This window comes from Temnothorax nylanderi, unplaced genomic scaffold, assembly GCF_030848795.1.
Source record: "Temnothorax nylanderi isolate EJ_2023f unplaced genomic scaffold, tnyl_v1.0 TNYL_tig0273_pilon, whole genome shotgun sequence".
Lineage (NCBI taxonomy): Eukaryota > Metazoa > Arthropoda > Insecta > Hymenoptera > Formicidae > Temnothorax > Temnothorax nylanderi.
This window is the reverse complement of record NW_027249335.1, coordinates 145,103-165,178: the sequence shown is the minus strand read 5'-3', so window position 1 is coordinate 165,178 and position 20,076 is coordinate 145,103. Positions and strand designations below refer to the sequence as shown.

Here is a 20,076-nt window from a genome sequence, read left to right as displayed (position 1 = left end):
AAATTCGAGCAAATTTTGTATATGTTTATTTTCTTTGCAGTAACATTATCATTAATAGAACCATGATAAAATAGTTTATAGATTGAATTTGACTATCATCTTGCATAACACATTTCTTTTAATATTCTTGTTTTTTTACGTTTTTATAACATTAATGTTATTAACATGAAATTTATCAGAATAATAATGTATAATAGCCCAGTCAAATGGGTATTTTTGAAAGAAATAATACTAAGAGCGCTGTAACTAGCGTGGAAGTGTGTCTTTTGGGGTTGTAATGAAGATACTAAAAGCCCACCCCCGTACCATTGTCGTAGCAAAAATAGGGGTGCAAAAAAAGTCCCAAAAATTGGTTTTTTGCCAATAACTCAAAAAGTATCGCAATTAGGGAAAAAAGTGAAGACGTGAAAGTTGTAGAGAATGAAATTTCACACAAAAAAGGTCTATACAAAAATTTTGTACGACCAATTGCAGTCGATCTAAATTTTTTTGAAATAATAGGTATTTCATGACAAATGAAAAACACGTGAGCGCGTCGCGCATTTTTTATCGATAGTTAGAAAATGGCGACTCGAATAAAAAAATAGTTCAAATAAAAGTTGTAGACAACTTAATTACGAACAATTTACATTTTTATTTTTTTCGATACGATCAATATTGACAGAGATATGAATTTTTTAAAACATTTATTATCGCTCCTCGAGTATGATTTTTAGTGGTAAAATCGCTTGTATCTCAACATCTGTAAGTTTAACGCAAATATTACATCTTATGAAAGTAAAAGATAATTAAATTTCAAAAATTTTGATGTATATGCAAACTCATTTTGGATATATGCATAGTGTGATAATGCTAATAAACATGAAAAATTGTCTTTTTTTTGTGGATTTTGTCAAAAAAAGTCACTTTCGGTTAGCTGTAGGTCAAAATGTCTCTCTACATTTTTTTAAGAGAATTAAATTATTTTTAAAACGTTTAGTTCATCTTCGTACGATCATTTGTTAACAAGTTACAGCTGTTTAAAAATTTCAGGAAAAACACAATTTCATACAAAATTAATAATATATTGAAAAAATATATGCGTAATAATTTTTTAAAAATTGGATTTCACCTATTTTTAGTAGTTTATATGTGTGTGAAAGTAATGCAGCACTGTAAGTTCATCGAAAGGTATGATTTTTTTAAAAAAAGAACCCTCGAAAAGTGGTGTTTTTTAAAGAAATTATGCAAAAGTGGCATTTGTATTTAGTTTTTTGCATGTATCTTCTTTTCTATTGATTTTACGAAGAAATTTCATCAGATCAAAATTAAAGCTGATAAAATTTCCTACAAAACTGATACTTTAATATTCGATTTGTAATAAGTAGTATTATGAAACGGACAATTGAAAATGCTTGTGATTTTGAATTTGCAGAAAAGTGAAATTTTGGAGCATTTGCAAAGTTAAAAATAATGTACTTAACAAATTTTTAAAATTTTTTCAAGTATTGGAAGTCATTCTGCATACATTTAGGTGTCATTCAGTACCGCTGCGATATTTTTAGGACGAATAGTACACGAGAAATGGCCTGGCGTCGGATAGCATGGGGCGAGCAGGTAGTCGGGCTGGTAGACGACGTCGGCTATTTTCCAAAAAGGAAAATTAAAAGTTCTTAGTTTGTTACAAAATGAAAAATTGAAATCGGTTACTGACGTTTTCATGTCCGCAAATTCAACTGTCATGGATGTTCAAGAAGCAGGCGAGTTATTATTTTTACATCTGTACGGTTCAAAAAATTCGGCTACACAAAATTTAAATGCTCTACGATATCATGTGTACAGACGAACGGCATTAAGAAAAACTTCTCGCTTGGCTGGATTGCCACCCACATGTAATGCTGCTGCTCAACATTCATTCCGTACGTATTGTCAAGTTCAGGCGTGGTTGGGCAATACTATGAATCCTCAATGTTGGGGCTGGCAATCGATTGATGGATATCTTCAACCCGTCACAATGACCGAACCTCCTGCCCCACAAGAGCTCCTGAAATTAGTTGCTTGCAGTTGCAAAACAAATTGCACAGCATCTTGTGGGTGTAAAAGAGCCGGACTTAAATGTTCTGATCTCTGTCTGAATTGTGTTGAGACTGGTTGTTTCAATTTGTATCAAATTCCGGCAGAGAGCGATTCCGACAGCGATGAGGACATACAAAACGAAAATGAAGAAGAAACTAACTAATGTACATACTACAATTGACTTTTCATTCAGTAATTATTTCGTACGTTTGTAATAAAATCCAGTGACAATTACAATTTTGTGCACTTCAATATATACAATATATACCAATTTCGAGTAATTTTAGATTTTTTGACAGTTTACAATATTGAAATTCCAATAAAACATGTAAAAATATCGAAGAAACTGCTACAAATTATTACAAAGTAAGGGCAAAAAATTTTCTTCCCTGGAAGACACTACGACACAAAGGGTTACTTGCAAACCATTATATTTCATTAAGTTATCATAAATTATGTACACATTATTCATAATTCACATATTATTAATGATTAATTAATTATTATTTCATTTAATACCATTTATTGCGATAACGCTTTTCAGTCATATTGACCGCGCAATAATAAATGTTTAAAAAATTCATATCTCTGTCAATATTGATCGTATCGAAAAAAATAAAAATGGAAATTGTTTGTAATTAAATTGTCTACAACTTTTATTTGAACTATTTTTTTATTCGAGTCGCCATTTTCTAACTATCGATAAAAAATGCGCGACGCGCTCACGTGTTTTTCATTTGTCATGAAATACCTATTATTTCAAAAAAATCTAGATCGACTGCAATTGGTCGTACAAAATTTTTGTACAGACCTTTTTTGTGTGAAATTTCATTCTCTACAACTTTCACGTCTTCACTTTTTCCCCTAATTGCGATACTTTTTGAGTTATTGGCAAAAAACCAATTTTTGGGACATTTTTTGCACCCCCATTTTTGCTACGACAATGGTACGGGGGTGGGCTTTTAGTATCTTCATTACAACCCCAAAAGACCTACTTCCACGCTAGTTACAGCGCTCTTAGTATTATTACCTTCATTGGCCAAAATTTCAGCCCATTTGACTGGGCTATAATTGCCTAATCACTATTCAATGACACCTATGGCAATACGCCGGGCACGCCAAGGATGCTGCTGGAGATTATGTCCATCTTTGATTGTTGTTTCTCACATAATTTGGTGCTTATTGTCGATGCAACTAAATCCTTTTTAATTTCTGCACCTTTTATTACGCTATCTATTGTATTTTATATTATTTCATTTTATTATGTCGTCATATTTCATACATTTTAAATGTCTTCTGCATCCTATATTAAATCTACAGCAATTTTGAGAGATAGTTTATAAAATATTGTACTTATGTTCCTTTAAATTCAATTTCACGTACAAAATATATATTTTGCGAAATATTACTTACTCTAATAAATATACTTGGAATAATACTTTAATTTCACTTCTTTTTCATGACATTATATTTCTTTTTTGTGTTTTTTAAATAATATTACTTGCTCTAATAAATATACTTGGAATAATACTTTGATTTCACTTCTTTTTCATGTCATTATATTTATTTTTTTGTGTTTTTTAAATAAATATTTTTATTATTTGTCTAATATTATTTATAAAATTATTTTGTCTAAAATATACTTTGCGTTTTTTTTTACATTTTGAATGTCTTTTTAGGTGGATGTTGCATTTTCACGAGTTTGCTTCTGAGATTTATTAAAAATATATTTAAAAAATAATAGATTATCTAATAAAATAAAAAATTTGTTGGGAACAACTGCGGACAACCAGAGATTGGTCAAAGCATTACACTCCCAAGCCATGTGCGTAAAGCCGCGCGCCCGCCCGAAAAAATCCTTTCTCTCGGATGGTACCCGTTTGACCACATAACGATTGAACATCGTTCAATTGAACACGCTTAGTTGAATACGCGGTATATGTAAATGTCCCAATTAGTGACCTAGTAACCTCATCGTAATAATAAATTGATAAATTAATAATATACATGTTAAAGAAAGTATACAAAATCGATTTTGTTAGACAGCTTGAACATTTGGGATTTTAATTGTGTTATCTTTTTTTTATTTATGGACAGATTTTAATTTGTTTATAATATTTTCTCAAAAGTGGCTGAAGTACCATTTAGTGACATGTCAGTTTGGTTTTGTCCCAATTTGTAACATATGCATGCCTCTATATTACTGACAGGCGACGAACATATAAACGTCCCTATTACTGACAAAAGGTATATATATTAACATTCTTATTACTGATTATATATTACTGATATTACTGTTTTTATAAGAAATATTAAACACATTTAATAATACCGTTTTGTATTTAACACAATTTATTTATCGCCGGCATCGCCAGGTAGTCATACTTTTGCGGGAGTCACACTAACCTCTCCGGGACTGGAAGCCTAATGTTAGGCGCTGGAGTGGCGCCGTCTTTTTCGTAGTTCAACTGACAAGGACAAAAATGTTCTAGCACTAAAACTAAAAAGATCGTCCAAAAAAGGGGCCGGTCTTGTAGAGGTTAAGGAGCCTCCTCCTCCCGTGACAGTTTTCTCTTCGGAACAGTAATAGCCCGATAAAAACAGTCACGTCACATCCACGTCGAATCCACGTAATTTACGTGGACTACGTGGATGCAGATTTATCCACAAACTATCCACATGGATGCAACGTTCTTTTCTCATCACTACATCGAAGTCTATTATCTCCGAAATATCAATGTAGATTCTCTGTGGATATATCTATTAAGAAATATGTACAGGGAATTTTTATTGACATTTCGAGGATAAAAGACTTCGATGTAGTGATGAAAAAAAAACGTTGCATCCATGTGGATAGTTTGTGGATAAATCTGCATCCACGTAATTTCTATTAAAGATTATAATTAATCAAAGTGATATAAAGATTATAATTAATGAAAGTATTATTATACTGCGTTTATGCGCTAACCGGATGAGGTCCCGATCATTATTTATTAGGGATGCCATAAGAAAGGTTTCCTTATTTTTGTCTAGTGAGGCCCTTGTAAGGATTTGATAAGAATGTTTTAACTTTATAAATATACTTTTTCCATAAATATATTTACGAACACGAAATTTCATAATGAGCCGGCACTGGTTTCTGACATTCACCCGACATTAAGAAATATTATATCATATATCCAATTCAAAATTTTATTACTCTTTTTAAACTGAATTTGTTTCTTAAGATGATTTTTGAAAAATTATATATTTGCGCTGGTTATGACATATGTAGACTATATATAACGCTTACATCAAATTAAGAAGTAGTCTACCACGTAAGGCAGTTGGCTCACGATGCAGAGCCAACCGATGCAGTTGGCTCACCAAGGTAAGTGTGTTTTTCAAATACGAGAAAATATTTATAATCATAGACTGCATCTTAAGAAACAAATTTAGTTAAAAAATAGTAGTAATAAAATTTCGAAATAAATAATATTTTTTATGTCGGGTGAATAATTATTCAGTGAAACATGTCACTCTTTTCAGAGTTGAAGAATCACTCCAAGTAAAGAATGAATAACTCACTTTTTCGAAAAGTGAAATTTCATTCTAATTAGAGACTGGCAGTATTTTCATTATTCCTAGGAGTGAAATCTCACTCTTTTGGAGTGAGATTCCACTCCAAAAAATTTAGAGAGAAAGCTCGTGGATTTCACGTCAAATCGATGATCTCATCCACGTGGACTACAGTACCGTTCTTGAGCGGATTGTCCACTCGAATGTCCACGTGGATTCCACGATGCTGATCCACGTAGCAATAACGTGGATTTTACGTACTGTTTTTATCGGGAGTTACTCGGATATCACAAATTGGCACAGAATTATATGAGTGTCCCTATTACTGACTTAAACATGATAACTTATAGGTTAAGAACTTACATTTATACTATTTATTAAATTGTACAGAGGTAAGTTATGATATTGATGCTATTTTTTAACTTCATACCCTTATGGAAAAATACACTCAACTTTTGGGGTTAACTGTTAAAAAAACACCATAGAAAAACCCTTAAAGTTGGGTGTGATTTCGGACCGCCAATTGAAAGTTAACCATCATTTGAAGGTTAATCTTCAATTGGCGGTCCGAAATCACACCCAACTTTAAGGGTTTTTTTTGGATGATGGTTAACCTTCAAGTGATAGTTAACCTTCAATTAATGGTTAATCCTTAAAAATGACGGTATAAACCCTAAAAATATGAACCCTCAAATGAAAGTAACAAATATGGCGTCTCAATGAGAATCTTTTAAGGGCTCCGCTCGCTGAACCGGACTCCTCGCCTCGATCCTCACTCTCGGACGCTAGCTGCCGCAGCTCTCCCTTTCCTGGCGGTGAGCTCTCCCTGGTGATCCGACTCTCGCTTGGTTGGTCTCCAAAACAGGCGCCGCAACGATCAATCCGTCAAGAAAGAGGTAACGGACTCGACACGTTCAAAGAAACGCAAGCAAGTGCGGCCATGACACCTAACGAGTGAGGAAGAAGACGGGGACTCTTTGAGAGTGGCGACTCGCGCGTCGCGCCATCTAATGTGAAACGATCGGGCGTTGTAAAACGCGAAAAGAATTCGAGCGCAATATCTGAACAAATTATTTAATTTTTAATAAGTCCAATTATTAATATTTATTTTTATAATTGAACTTATTTTTTATTTTGATAAATGTAAATACAAATATTTTATTGTATTAATACTTAATATTAATAATTTAATTAGTTGCTTAATTTAACTTCTTGTTTAATAAATGAGCGGATGTAGTACTGAAAATGTACCTATTATATATATTAATTTTCAAAATTGTGAAATTACAAACAGGAATTTTGTTGTGACTTTTACAGTTATAAAGTAACTATTTAATGGAAATGGAAGCCTAAAAAAATTAATATTGTAATGCAATTATTATAATGCTCAAAAGTAGTTAATCTAGGAGAGTTCCACCCCGGGGGCAATGAGGGGGGGTGAGGGAGGTGGGTATCGGATTTCGCGGGGGGGGGGTGAGGGTGAGGGGGGTATCGGGTTACACAGGGGTATCGGATTTCGCGGGGAAGGGGGAGGGGGGAGATGACCTTGGCATACCACTCACCCGCGCCGCGTGGGGGTCCGCGTGGTCCGCGTGGCGGTCGCGTTAGCGGTCTTACCTTCTTAATTTTGGCGAGGAGGGGCCCCATGGCCGCGGCCCTCCATTCGTCGCAACATAGCCAGTAAAGCCTCCCGCGGATTCTGAGCACCAGGGCGGCAGTTAGCGGGAGGAGGAGGACCCGCGATATGCAGGACTCGATCCACGTCAAACAAAAGTTCATCCGCTAATCTCTCCTCTTCCTCCGTTGGAACATATGCGCGGCCCTGCGCGAGGGCCGCGGCGTAAAACTGTGCCCGCCCGCGTCCGAGGGCTGCGCGGTGATCCACGTAAACTTGCACCCGCCCGCGTCCGATACCAAGTGGCCGGATAGGGTTCAGGAGCGCCCGCCCGCGTCCTATGGCGGGTGGCTGACGCGGGGTTTCGGGAGCAGGCGGAGCAGCGGGCCACTCACCCTGATCCTGATCACTGTCAGAGTTGTTTGATTCGTTATAATCACCCACTTTTACACGGCCTCGCACAATTTCTAGAGGAGGCATCACAAACAAAAAAAACAAACAAACAAATACTTAATATAATTATAAAAAATGTATATAAACGAAACACGTTGCACGCTCACGTACGGCCACGGCGAGACTGAATTCAATGACGCTTCAGACGGTTGCAGAACGGAGAAGTCGCCAGAGAAAAAATATAATGGCGGTGTATAAAACTGATAGTCGCTTCCAGCGAAGTCTCGCGCTACAAAGGCGAGCGCCGACGTCCGCTAGAATTTCGGCTGCTTGAATTTACAAACAAGTATCGCATATCGTAATATAGAAGCGAGGCGCCAATGCTCCGGCGGACGTCGCATATACGGCTCGAATGGAAATGCGCGCGAAGAAATTATGATTTTATGCTTAAAAAACAATCTATCTACGCAGTACGTAAAAGACAAAGGAAGAAATGACGTCATCGGGACGATGATCGACCCGATAACGCATCGAACCTGTCGGAACATGTTTGTCGTAAACAATATATTTCTAGTAAAAGGGGGGTTATCGCGAAGACTAAACAATTTCGCGCTATTTTTTTACGACGCAGTACGCGAGACAAAGGAAAAGATCTTTCAAAAAATCAGTTGGAGCGAGAGAGAGAGCAAAGGGTATATAACGAGGGATGAAGCGCGTCGAGCCGCAGTAGTGAGATTTGAGAGCGACACATCGATGGAAAAGTAACGCGGTTTCTTAGTTATTTTATAGTCAAACTCATTATCACGTGCAAGTGCTCTGTAAGAGAGACTCTGTGAATAGTGCGAAAGTGATCAAACATGGATCAATTCGAGCAAACCGAACGCGATCTATTGGAGCTGTCCGACCAAGTAGCTACCTTGGGTGAATTTTTCACATGGGCGCTGCAATGCGCGGAATTCGTCGAGCAGCTCGAAGAAGGCTGTCGTGCCAAACGTCAGCGGCTCTCGATCGGGCGGAGGCAAAAGTTGGTTGCCAGAATCGCGCGACTCGAGGGTGCGAAGACGCGATTGGAAAGACAATTTATCCGTAGCGGTGGTGATTATGCGAACGCCGGTAACAGTGGCGACACGCGCGCGACAGAACTCGTATGGCGAGAAATCGATGTAGCGTTCGAATCGCGGATAATGACCGGCGCGGTAATTAATACAGACCATATAGATCCGCGACAGTTTTTGGAAGACGCCTGCAGCGTAGTGTGCAAGCGAGTGCGAGACATTATAAAAACACATAACTGTGTCAAAGTGAACACCGCGTTCAACGGGGAGTTTGTGGCGGGTGATAAACGTGCCAATAAGAGTACAACTACAAATAACAAAGAACTCTGTCGTACAACGCACTTGCGCGAGTGGTACGAGCGGCACGTTATCGAGCCCACATTAGCGACCCTCGAGGAGTTCCAGGAACGCGACAGTGGGTGGGCGTTGACGCGAATCCTCAATTTGACGGTGAACGTCAACAGGTACAATCCTTTGCGCGCGGGGTGTCACTTGAAATTGCCTCAAGACATTAAATTGAAGAACGCGGTGATCAATGTGCTGTCTATGGACAATGCGTGTTTTGCGTGGGCAGTGACGGCTGCTCTGCATCCAGCCGAAAGACATTCAGAACGGGAATCTTCATACCCGCATTATTCAACGGTATTGAACGTACGAGACATTAAGTTCCCAATGACGTTGAGTCAGATTAAACATTTCGAACGACTCAACGACGTGTCGATCAATGTGTATATCATCGAGGGACAGAAGACGTCGAACGTTCTTCCAATACGGCTTACCGACCGCACGAGTAAGAAACACGTGAATCTGTTGTACGTGCAGGACCCACGGGACAACAATGTTGGACATTTTGCGTGGATCAAGAATCTATCCCGCCTCGTGAGCTCACAATTGAGCAAGCACGCTGGTTGGAAATACATTTGTGATCGGTAAGTACCTATACTTCTTTTAATAATATATACAAATTTATATTTTGTGTATAAAAAATTTATAATAATTGTGTTTCTTTTTTTCAGATGTCTTCACTACTTCAGTTCGAGCGACAAGTTGCAGTCTCACACTGTGGACTGCCGAGAGGTAAACAACTGCACCATCAGACTACCGAGCGGGAACAACAAGTGGCTGAGCTTCAAGAACCACAGCAGGAAAGAGCGACTTCCCTTCGTGGTGTATGCCGATCTGGAGTGCGTGCTGAAGAAGACACAACCGGAGACGGAACACACGTCATACGCCTATCAACATCATCGGGTATGTAGTATAGCATACTACGTACAGTGCTCGTACGACGAAACGTTATCGACGTATCGATTTCGTCGCGATAATGACTGCGTCGCGTGGTTCGTCGAGGAACTCAAAGGATTGGCGCATCGCGTAAAGAGCATCTTGTCCGACATTGTGTGCATGGTAGAGCTAACGCGAGACGAGCGGGAGACATTTCACAGCGCGGCGCAATGTCACATTTGCGAAAAACCGTTCGCGCCGGATGATAATCGTGTACGCGATCATTGCCACCTGACCGTGCGTTATAGAGGTCCGGCACATTCGACGTGCAATCTGAATTATAAGGATTCTCACTTCATACCAGTCATTTTTCACAATCTATCGGGCTATGACGCGCAGTTTATTATCAAGGAGATAGCTGCCGTGTTCGAAGGCTCGATCGATGTACTGCCTATAACAAAGAAAAAGTACATCTCATTCACGAAGCACGTGAAAGACACAGCCGAAAGATCAGATTCGCGAAGCGACATAAAATTAAGATTCATCGACTCGTATAAATTTCTGATCGCGAGTCTCGCAAAATTGGCATTCTTCCTCGATAAGGATAAATTGAAAATTATACGTTCCAAATTTTCCGCGTTATCCGACGACGATTTCGAATTATTGACGCGAAAAGGTGTCTTTCCATACGAATACGTGGACAGTGTCGAAAAGCTGGAGGATACGTGTTTACCGCCGCGCGATTCATTTTACAGTTCCTTGACCGGTGAAACCGTATCCGAGAGCGATTACGCGCACGCCGCGAACGTATGGCAGCGATTCTCCGTTCGAACCCTGGGCGAATACAGCGATCTGTATCTGAAAACCGATGTCTTGCTGTTGGCCGACGTGTTTGAAAATTTCCGCGACAGCTGCGTCGCGAGTTACGGACTTGATCCCGCGTACTACTACACTTTACCAGGCTTTACGTGGGACGCCATGTTGAAACATACGTGTATCAATTTCGAACTGCTAACCGACATTGATATGGTTATGTTTATCGAACGTGGTATTCGCGGCGGTCTGAGTCAATGTTCCGGCAGATACGCATAGGCTAACAACAAGTATATGCAGTCGTACGATCCATCGAAACCGTCGTCGTTCCTAATGTACTTCGATGTCAACAACTTGTACGGCTGGGCGATGTGTCGGCCATTGCCCTACGCGGAGTTTCGTTAGGTCGAAGACGTGTCAAAATTCGATTTTAGCGCAATCACTTTGGATTCGCCTACGGGCTATATTCTCGAGGTCGATCTAGAGTATCCTGCGGATAAACACGACGCGCACACTGACCTACCGTTCTGTCCGATGCGCGATAAACCGCCCGGCAAACGACAAGACAAACTTCTCGCCACGGTGCACAATAAGGAGCGTTACGTCATTCATTATCGCAATCTACAGCAGTGCACGCGCCACGGTCTTTGCGTCAAAAAAATACATCGCGTATTACAATTCGCTCAAACTGCGTGGCTCCGCGCTTACATCGAACTCAATACAAAATTTAGAACACAGGCCAAAAATGAGTTCGAAAAAAATTTATATAAATTAATGAATAATGCAGTTTTCGGGAAAACGATGGAGAATGTACGCAATCACGTCGATGTAAAGTTACTGACGAAGTGGGACGGACGATACGGCGCGGAGGCAATGATCTCGCGACCGAATTTCTACAGCAGGAGCGTGTTTTCGGAAAATCTGGTAGCCGTCGAACTGCGCAAACTCGAGGTGAAATTCGACAAACCGATCTACGTCAGCATGTGCATCCTCGATCTGTCGAAGGTGTGCCTATACGAATTTCACCACGAGTACATGTCTCCCCTGTACCGCGACTCGTGTAGAATCATGTATACCGACACGGACAGTTTGATTTATCATATCGAGTGCGACGACGCGTACGAGACGATGAAACGTGATATAGCCAGGTTCGACACGAGTGATTACGCGGTAGATAACGCTTATGGTATGCCTCTCGTGAATAAAAAAGTGCCGGGCCTGATGAAGGACGAAAACAACGGCGTGATCATGACCGAATTCGTTGGACTTAGGGCGAAAATGTACGCCTTGCGAGTCGATGGCAAAAAAGACTGTAAAAAAGCGAAAGGTGTCAAAAGCAACGTCATCGCGCGCACCATCACGTTCGACGACTACACGCGGTGTCTGAACGATGAGATCGAAATGACTCGACCGCAGTCGTGCATAAGATCGAAAATGCACGAAGTGTACACTATCAGCGAGACGAAAATCGCTCTGAGTCCGTACGACGATAAGCGATATATCGTGCCGGATTCGACCGATACGTTGCCGTGGGGACATTACCGAATATAACGTAATGTATACACGTATGTAACATAATGTATGCAATGTATGTAATATAATGTATGCATGTATGTATGCAATGTATATAGTATAATTTATGTATGTATGTATATATACACGTATGTAATGTATACAATGTATATACATATGTATGTAATGTATGTAGTAGTATAACATATAAAAGTAATGTATGTATATATGTATGTATATATGTAATGTATGTAGTAGTATAACATATAAATGTAATGTATGTATGTATGTATATATGTATGTATATATGTAATGTATGTAGTAGTATAACATATAAATGTATGTAATGTAACGTATGTATTATATTAATGGAAGGATTATTAATAAAGATATTCTACATATGCGTATTTATTATTTTTTATTATATACTTTATATGTATTACATATTTCAAACACTTTACACGTCGAGCAATCGCAGACGATCCACCAGCTCGTTGGGGTCATCCCAGTGCACGTAGTCGATCTTATTGTCGGTTAGCGTCATCGCGCGAGGCGCGAATAATCCTTTTCCGGATTTTTTCTTCTTGGATTCGGTCGATATCAACGGTGAGATTACCCACTGATACTTGTATCCCCTGTTGCCCTGTACTCGCTCGCGAGGATCGTGCTTGAATTTATGAGCACTCGTTGCACTATTTTTTTTAGATCACGTCACATTCTTCGATGGAGCACTTGCACGTGACTCGATCACACGCTGAACAATATCGTTTGCAACGTTGAATTTCAAAGTGCATACACATAAAATCATTAGGCCTGAAGTAGGGGGCATTAAAATGATTAAGTTCCCAATTAATAATATCATTATAATCACGTTCATAAGTTCTTCGAAGCATCAATAGATTATTAGGATCATTGATACGGCCAGGGTACATATACATACGTACCGAATTGTTCATCACCACCAATTCAACGTATTTCCCAATACCTGTATGAATCTTAATGTATGTTGCTTCACAATCGTCGAGCTTTTCAAAAATTTTAGACGCCCAATAGCGATAGTCAACAATAGGCTTAATATGATACGGCACAACGTCAGCACGGTGAGCTGCGCGTGATTCTTCCTCGCTAACGCACTCGTCCCGCAGCCGTCGATACACTTTTTGTTGCACGTTAGACCTCCAGTAATAAGGAGAATTGGTATCGATAACGACTCCTTGTCTAGCGATGCGTTGACCGGTTCCGCGTATACCTAGTTCGCGATCGCGAAGAAACTGTACCGGTGATATTCGTAGCACATCAGTCAATTTCACTCCTTGATCTTTTTTACGCAAATTATCGGCGACATCTATTGTAATATCTTCCGTTGTTACAACATCCACAAATTTTGGAGACTCCGTAGAGCTCTCGCCACTTATCCATTCCATGTTGCGCACGTTATATATAATGTTCCACTCGCGATAATGTTTTTTTTCACTTCATGCAAATTGGGCACATGTTGCATGGAAATGTCATGTACAATGCTTCATGACATTTTGAGCAGGCGCGGTAATGCATCGTACGGCGTAAATCAACGAAGTGTTTTCGGACAGCGTCCTCCATACTGTGGAAACCTTTGATATAAAAATTATGATGTCATAATATTTTATACCACATCACATTCCAATAATTTTAAATATTAATTTGCACATTTACCAGATGAATTGCTGCACAGATGAATCGCTGCACATAGATTTTTAACTGTTTCGATCGCTGCACACAGATTTTAACTGTATCGATCGCTACACAGATGTATCGCTGCACATAGACTTTCAATCATACTACTGCGGCTTGATGCATCCATCGTTATATACCCTTTGCTCTCTCTCTCGCTCCAATTGAATCTTGAAAGATCATTTCTTTTTTGTTTTGCATTTCTTCCTTTGTCTTGCGTACTGCGTCATAAAAAATAATGTGAAATAGATACATCTACGCAGTAACCACCCCCTTCTCTAAGAAAAAAATTTGTTTATGGCGCCACGAAGCACGAAAGTCACAATAGTCCTCGAGTAGATAACGTATTATATATTAGAAAGGAAATTAATAAAGATATTCTACATATGTGTATTTCATATTTTTATTATATACTTTATGTATATTTCAATTGCTCTCTCTCTCTCGCACCAATTGAATCTTAAAAGATCATTTGTTTTTTGTTTTGCATTTCTTCCTTTGTCTTGCGTACTGCGTCGTAAAAAAATATATAAGCGTGCGGCACGAGAAAATATTTTAAAAAATTTGACTTACACTACTGTGCAGTCCTGACCGATTACGGCGTTTTCCTTGTATATTTTTAAAATTTTGACTTACAGCACTGTGCAGTCCTGACCGATTACGGCGTTTTCTTTTATATTTTTTGCGTATCAAGGGTATGCAGAATTTACTAAAAATAATATTATATGCAATCAAGATCCAGTCCTGACCGATTACGGTGTTTCCCTTATATATTTTTTTACGACGCAGTACGCAAGACAAAGGAAGAAATGCAAAACAAAAAACAAATGATCTTTCAAGATTCAATTGGTGCGAGAGAGAGAGAGCAATTGAAATATACATAAAGTATATAATAAAAATATGAAATACACATATGTAGAATATCTTTATTAATTTCCTTTCTAATATATAATACGTTATCTACTCGAGGACTATTGTGACTTTCGTGCTTCGTGGCGCCATAAACAAATTTTTTTCTTGGAGAAGGGGGTGGTTACTGCGTAGATGTATCTATTTCACATTATTTTTTATGACGCAGTACGCAAGACAAAGGAAGAAATGCAAAACAAAAAAGAAATGATCTTTCAAGATTCAATTGGAGCGAGAGAGAGAGCAAAGGGTATATAACGATGGATGCATCAAGCCGCAGTAGTATGATTGAAAGTCTATGTGCAGCGATACATCTGTGTAGCGATCGATACAGTTAAAATCTGTGTGCAGCGATCGAAACAGTTAAAAATCTATGTGCAGCGATTCATCTGTGCAGCAATTCATCTGGTAAATGTGCAAATTAATATTTAAAATTATTGGAATGTGATGTGGTATAAAATATTATGACATCATAATTTTTATATCAAAGGTTTCCACAGTATGGAGGACGCTGTCCGAAAACACTTCGTTGATTTACGCCGTACGATGCATTACCGCGCCTGCTCAAAATGTCATGAAGCATTGTACATGACATTTCCATGCAACATGTGCCCAATTTGCATGAAGTGAAAAAAAACATTATCGCGAGTGGAACATTATATATAACGTGCGCAACATGGAATGGATAAGTGGCGAGAGCTCTACGGAGTCTCCAAAATTTGTGGATGTTGTAACAACGGAAGATATTACAATAGATGTCGCCGATAATTTGCGTAAAAAAGATCAAGGAGTGAAATTGACTGATGTGCTACGAATATCACCGGTACAGTTTCTTCGCGATCGCGAACTAGGTATACGCGGAACCGGTCAACGCATCGCTAGACAAGGAGTCGTTATCGATACCAATTCTCCTTATTACTGGAGGTCTAACGTGCAACAAAAAGTGTATCGACGGCTGCGGGACGAGTGCGTTAGCGAGGAAGAATCACGCGCAGCTCACCGTGCTGACGTTGTGCCGTATCATATTAAGCCTATTGTTGACTATCGCTATTGGGCGTCTAAAATTTTTGAAAAGCTCGACGATTGTGAAGCAACATACATTAAGATTCATACAGGTATTGGGAAATACGTTGAATTGGTGGTGATGAACAATTCGGTACGTATGTATATGTACCCTGGCCGTATCAATGATCCTAATAATCTATTGATGCTTCGAAGAACTTATGAACGTGATTATAATGATATTATTAATTGGGAACTTAATCATTTTAATGCCCCCTACTTCAGGCCTAATGATTTTATGTGTATGCACTTTGAAATTCAACGTTGCAAACGATATTGTTCAGCGTGTGATCGAGTCACGTGCAAGTGCTCCATCGAAGAATGTGACGTGATCTAAAAAAAATAGTGCAACGAGTGCTCATAAATTCAAGCACGATCCTCGCGAGCGAGTACAGGGCAACAGGGGATACAAGTATCAGTGGGTAATCTCACCGTTGATATCGACCGAATCCAAGAAGAAAAAATCCGGAAAAGGATTATTCGCGCCTCGCGCGATGACGCTAACCGACAATAAGATCGACTACGTGCACTGGGATGACCCCAACGAGCTGGTGGATCGTCTGCGATTGCTCGACGTGTAAAGTGTTTGAAATATGTAATACATATAAAGTATATAATAAAAAATAATAAATACGCATATGTAGAATATCTTTATTAATAATCCTTCCATTAATATAATACATACGTTACATTACATACATTTATATGTTATACTACTACATACATTACATATATACATACATATATACATACATACATACATTACATTTATATGTTATACTACTACATACATTACATATATACATACATATATACATACATTACTTTTATATGTTATACTACTACATACATTACATACATATGTATATACATTGTATACATTACATACGTGTATATATACATACATACATAAATTATACTATATACATTGCATACATACATGCATACATTATATTACATACATTGCATACATTATGTTACATACGTGTATACATTACGTTATATTCGGTAATGTCCCCACGGCAACGTATCGGTCGAATCCGGCACGATATATCGCTTATCGTCGTACGGACTCAGAGCGATTTTCGTCTCGCTGATAGTGTACACTTCGTGCATTTTCGATCTTATGCACGACTGCGGTCGAGTCATTTCGATCTCATCGTTCAGACACCGCGTGTAGTCGTCGAACGTGATGGTGCGCGCGATGACGTTGCTTTTGACACCTTTCGCTTTTTTACAGTCTTTTTTGCCATCGACTCGCAAGGCGTACATTTTCGCCCTAAGTCCAACGAATTCGGTCATGATCACGCCGTTGTTTTCGTCCTTCATCAGGCCCGGCACTTTTTTATTCACGAGAGGCATACCATAAGCGTTATCTACCGCGTAATCACTCGTGTCGAACCTGGCTATATCACGTTTCATCGTCTCGTACGCGTCGTCGCACTCGATATGATAAATCAAACTGTCCGTGTCGGTATACATGATTCTACACGAGTCGCGGTACAGGGGAGACATGTACTCGTGGTGAAATTCGTATAGGCACACCTTCGACAGATCGAGGATGCACATGCTGACGTAGATCGGTTTGTCGAATTTCACCTCGAGTTTGCGCAGTTCGACGGCTACCAGATTTTCCGAAAACACGCTCCTGCTGTAGAAATTCGGTCGCGAGATCATTGCCTCCGCGCCGTATCGTCCGTCCCACTTCGTCAGTAACTTTACATCGACGTGATTGCGTACATTCTCCATCGTTTTCCCGAAAACTGCATTATTCATTAATTTATATAAATTTTTTTCGAACTCATTTTTGGCCTGTGTTCTAAATTTTGTATTGAGTTCGATGTAAGCGCGGAGCCACGCAGTTTGAGCGAATTGTAATACGCGATGTATTTTTTTGACGCAAAGACCGTGGCGCGTGCACTGCTGTAGATTGCGATAATGAATGACGTAACGCTCCTTATTGTGCACCGTGGCGAGAAGTTTGTCTTGTCGTTTGCCGGGCGGTTTATCGCGCATCGGACAGAACGGTAGGTCAGTGTGCGCGTCGTGTTTATCCGCAGGATACTCTAGATCGACCTCGAGAATATAGCCCGTAGGCGAATCCAAAGTGATTGCGCTAAAATCGAATTTTGACACGTCTTCGACCTAACGAAACTCCGCGTAGGGCAATGGCCGACACATCGCCCAGCCGTACAAGTTGTTGACATCGAAGTACATTAGGAACGACGACGGTTTCGATGGATCGTACGACTGCATATACTTGTTGTTAGCCTATGCGTATCTGCCGGAACATTGACTCAGACCGCCGCGAATACCACGTTCGATAAACATAACCATATCAATGTCGGTTAGCAGTTCGAAATTGATACACGTATGTTTCAACATGGCGTCCCACGTAAAGCCTGGTAAAGTGTAGTAGTACGCGGGATCAAGTCCGTAACTCGCGACGCAGCTGTCGCGGAAATTTTCAAACACGTCGGCCAACAGCAAGACATCGGTTTTCAGATACAGATCGCTGTATTCGCCCAGGGTTCGAACGGAGAATCGCTGCCATACGTTCGCGGCGTGCGCGTAATCGCTCTCGGATACGGTTTCACCGGTCAAGGAACTGTAAAATGAATCGCGCGGCGGTAAACACGTATCCTCCAGCTTTTCGACACTGTCCACGTATTCGTATGGAAAGACACCTTTTCGCGTCAATAATTCGAAATCGTCGTCGGATAACGCGGAAAATTTGGAACGTATAATTTTCAATTTATCCTTATCGAGGAAGAATGCCAATTTTGCGAGACTCGCGATCAGAAATTTATACGAGTCGATGAATCTTAATTTTATGTCGCTTCGCGAATCTGATCTTTCGGCTGTGTCTTTCACGTGCTTCGTGAATGAGATGTACTTTTTCTTTGTTATAGGCAGTACATCGATCGAGCCTTCGAACACGGCAGCTATCTCCTTGATAATAAACTGCGCGTCATAGCCCGATAGATTGTGAAAAATGACTGGTATGAAGTGAGAATCCTTATAATTCAGATTGCACGTCGAATGTGCCGGACCTCTATAACGCACGGTCAGGTGGCAATGATCGCGTACACGATTATCATCCGGCGCGAACGGTTTTTCGCAAATGTGACATTGCGCCGCGCTGTGAAATGTCTCCCGCTCGTCTCGCGTTAGCTCTACCATGCACACAATGTCGGACAAGATGTTCTTTACGCGATGCGCCAATCCTTTGAGTTCCTCGACGAACCACGCGACGCAGTCATTATCGCGACGAAATCGATACGTCGATAACGTTTCGTCGTACGAGCACTGTACGTAGTATGCTATACTACATACCCGATGATGTTGATAGGCGTATGACGTGTGTTCCGTCTCCGGTTGTGTCTTCTTCAGCACGCACTCCAGATCGGCATACACCACGAAGGGAAGTCGCTCTTTCCTGCTGTGGTTCTTGAAGCTCAGCCACTTGTTGTTCTCGCTCGGTAGTCTGATGGTGCAGTTGTTTACCTCTCGGCAGTCCACAGTGTGAGACTGCAACTTGTCGCTCGAACTGAAGTAGTGAAGACATCTGAAAAAAAGAAACACAATTATTATAAATTTTTTATACACAAAATATAAATTTGTATATATTATTAAAAGAAGTATAGGTACTTACCGATCACAAATGTATTTCCAACCAGCGTGCTTGCTCAATTGTGAGCTCACGAGGCGGGATAGATTCTTGATCCACGCAAAATGTCCAACATTGTTGTCCCGTGGGTCCTGCACGTACAACAGATTCACGTGTTTCTTACTCGTGCGGTCGGTAAGCCGTATTGGAAGAACGTTCGACGTCTTCTGTCCCTCGATGATATACACATTGATCGACACGTCGTTGAGTCGTTCGAAATGTTTAATCTGACTCAACGTCATTGGGAACTTAATGTCTCGTACGTTCAATACCGTTGAATAATGCGGGTATGAAGATTCCCGTTCTGAATGTCTTTCGGCTGGATGCAGAGCAGCCGTCACTGCCCACGCAAAACACGCATTGTCCATAGACAGCACATTGATCACCGCGTTCTTCAATTTAATGTCTTGAGGCAATTTCAAGTGACACCCCGCGCGCAAAGGATTGTACCTGTTGACGTTCACCGTCAAATTGAGGATTCGCGTCAACGCCCACCCACTGTC

At 40.0% G+C, this 20,076-nt stretch overlaps 3 protein-coding genes across 3 annotated transcripts in view; 2 read left to right on the top strand and 1 right to left on the bottom strand.

Moving 5' to 3' along the window:
- The window catches only part of Trp (transient receptor potential), a 141,818-nt gene that overhangs the window by 18,049 nt on the left and 103,693 nt on the right, over window positions 1-20,076 (top strand). The gene's annotated exons all lie outside the window — the stretch shown is intronic.
- On the top strand, window positions 11,643-12,261 carry LOC139780358 (uncharacterized). The gene has a single exon (XM_071718979.1). The coding sequence runs from the start codon at window positions 11,692-11,694 to the stop codon at window positions 12,259-12,261; it is 570 nt and encodes a 189-aa protein (XP_071575080.1). The 5' UTR covers window positions 11,643-11,691.
- On the bottom strand, window positions 16,903-17,521 carry LOC139780357 (uncharacterized). Its single transcript, XM_071718978.1, has one exon. The coding sequence runs from the start codon at window positions 17,470-17,472 to the stop codon at window positions 16,903-16,905; it is 570 nt and encodes a 189-aa protein (XP_071575079.1). The 5' UTR covers window positions 17,473-17,521.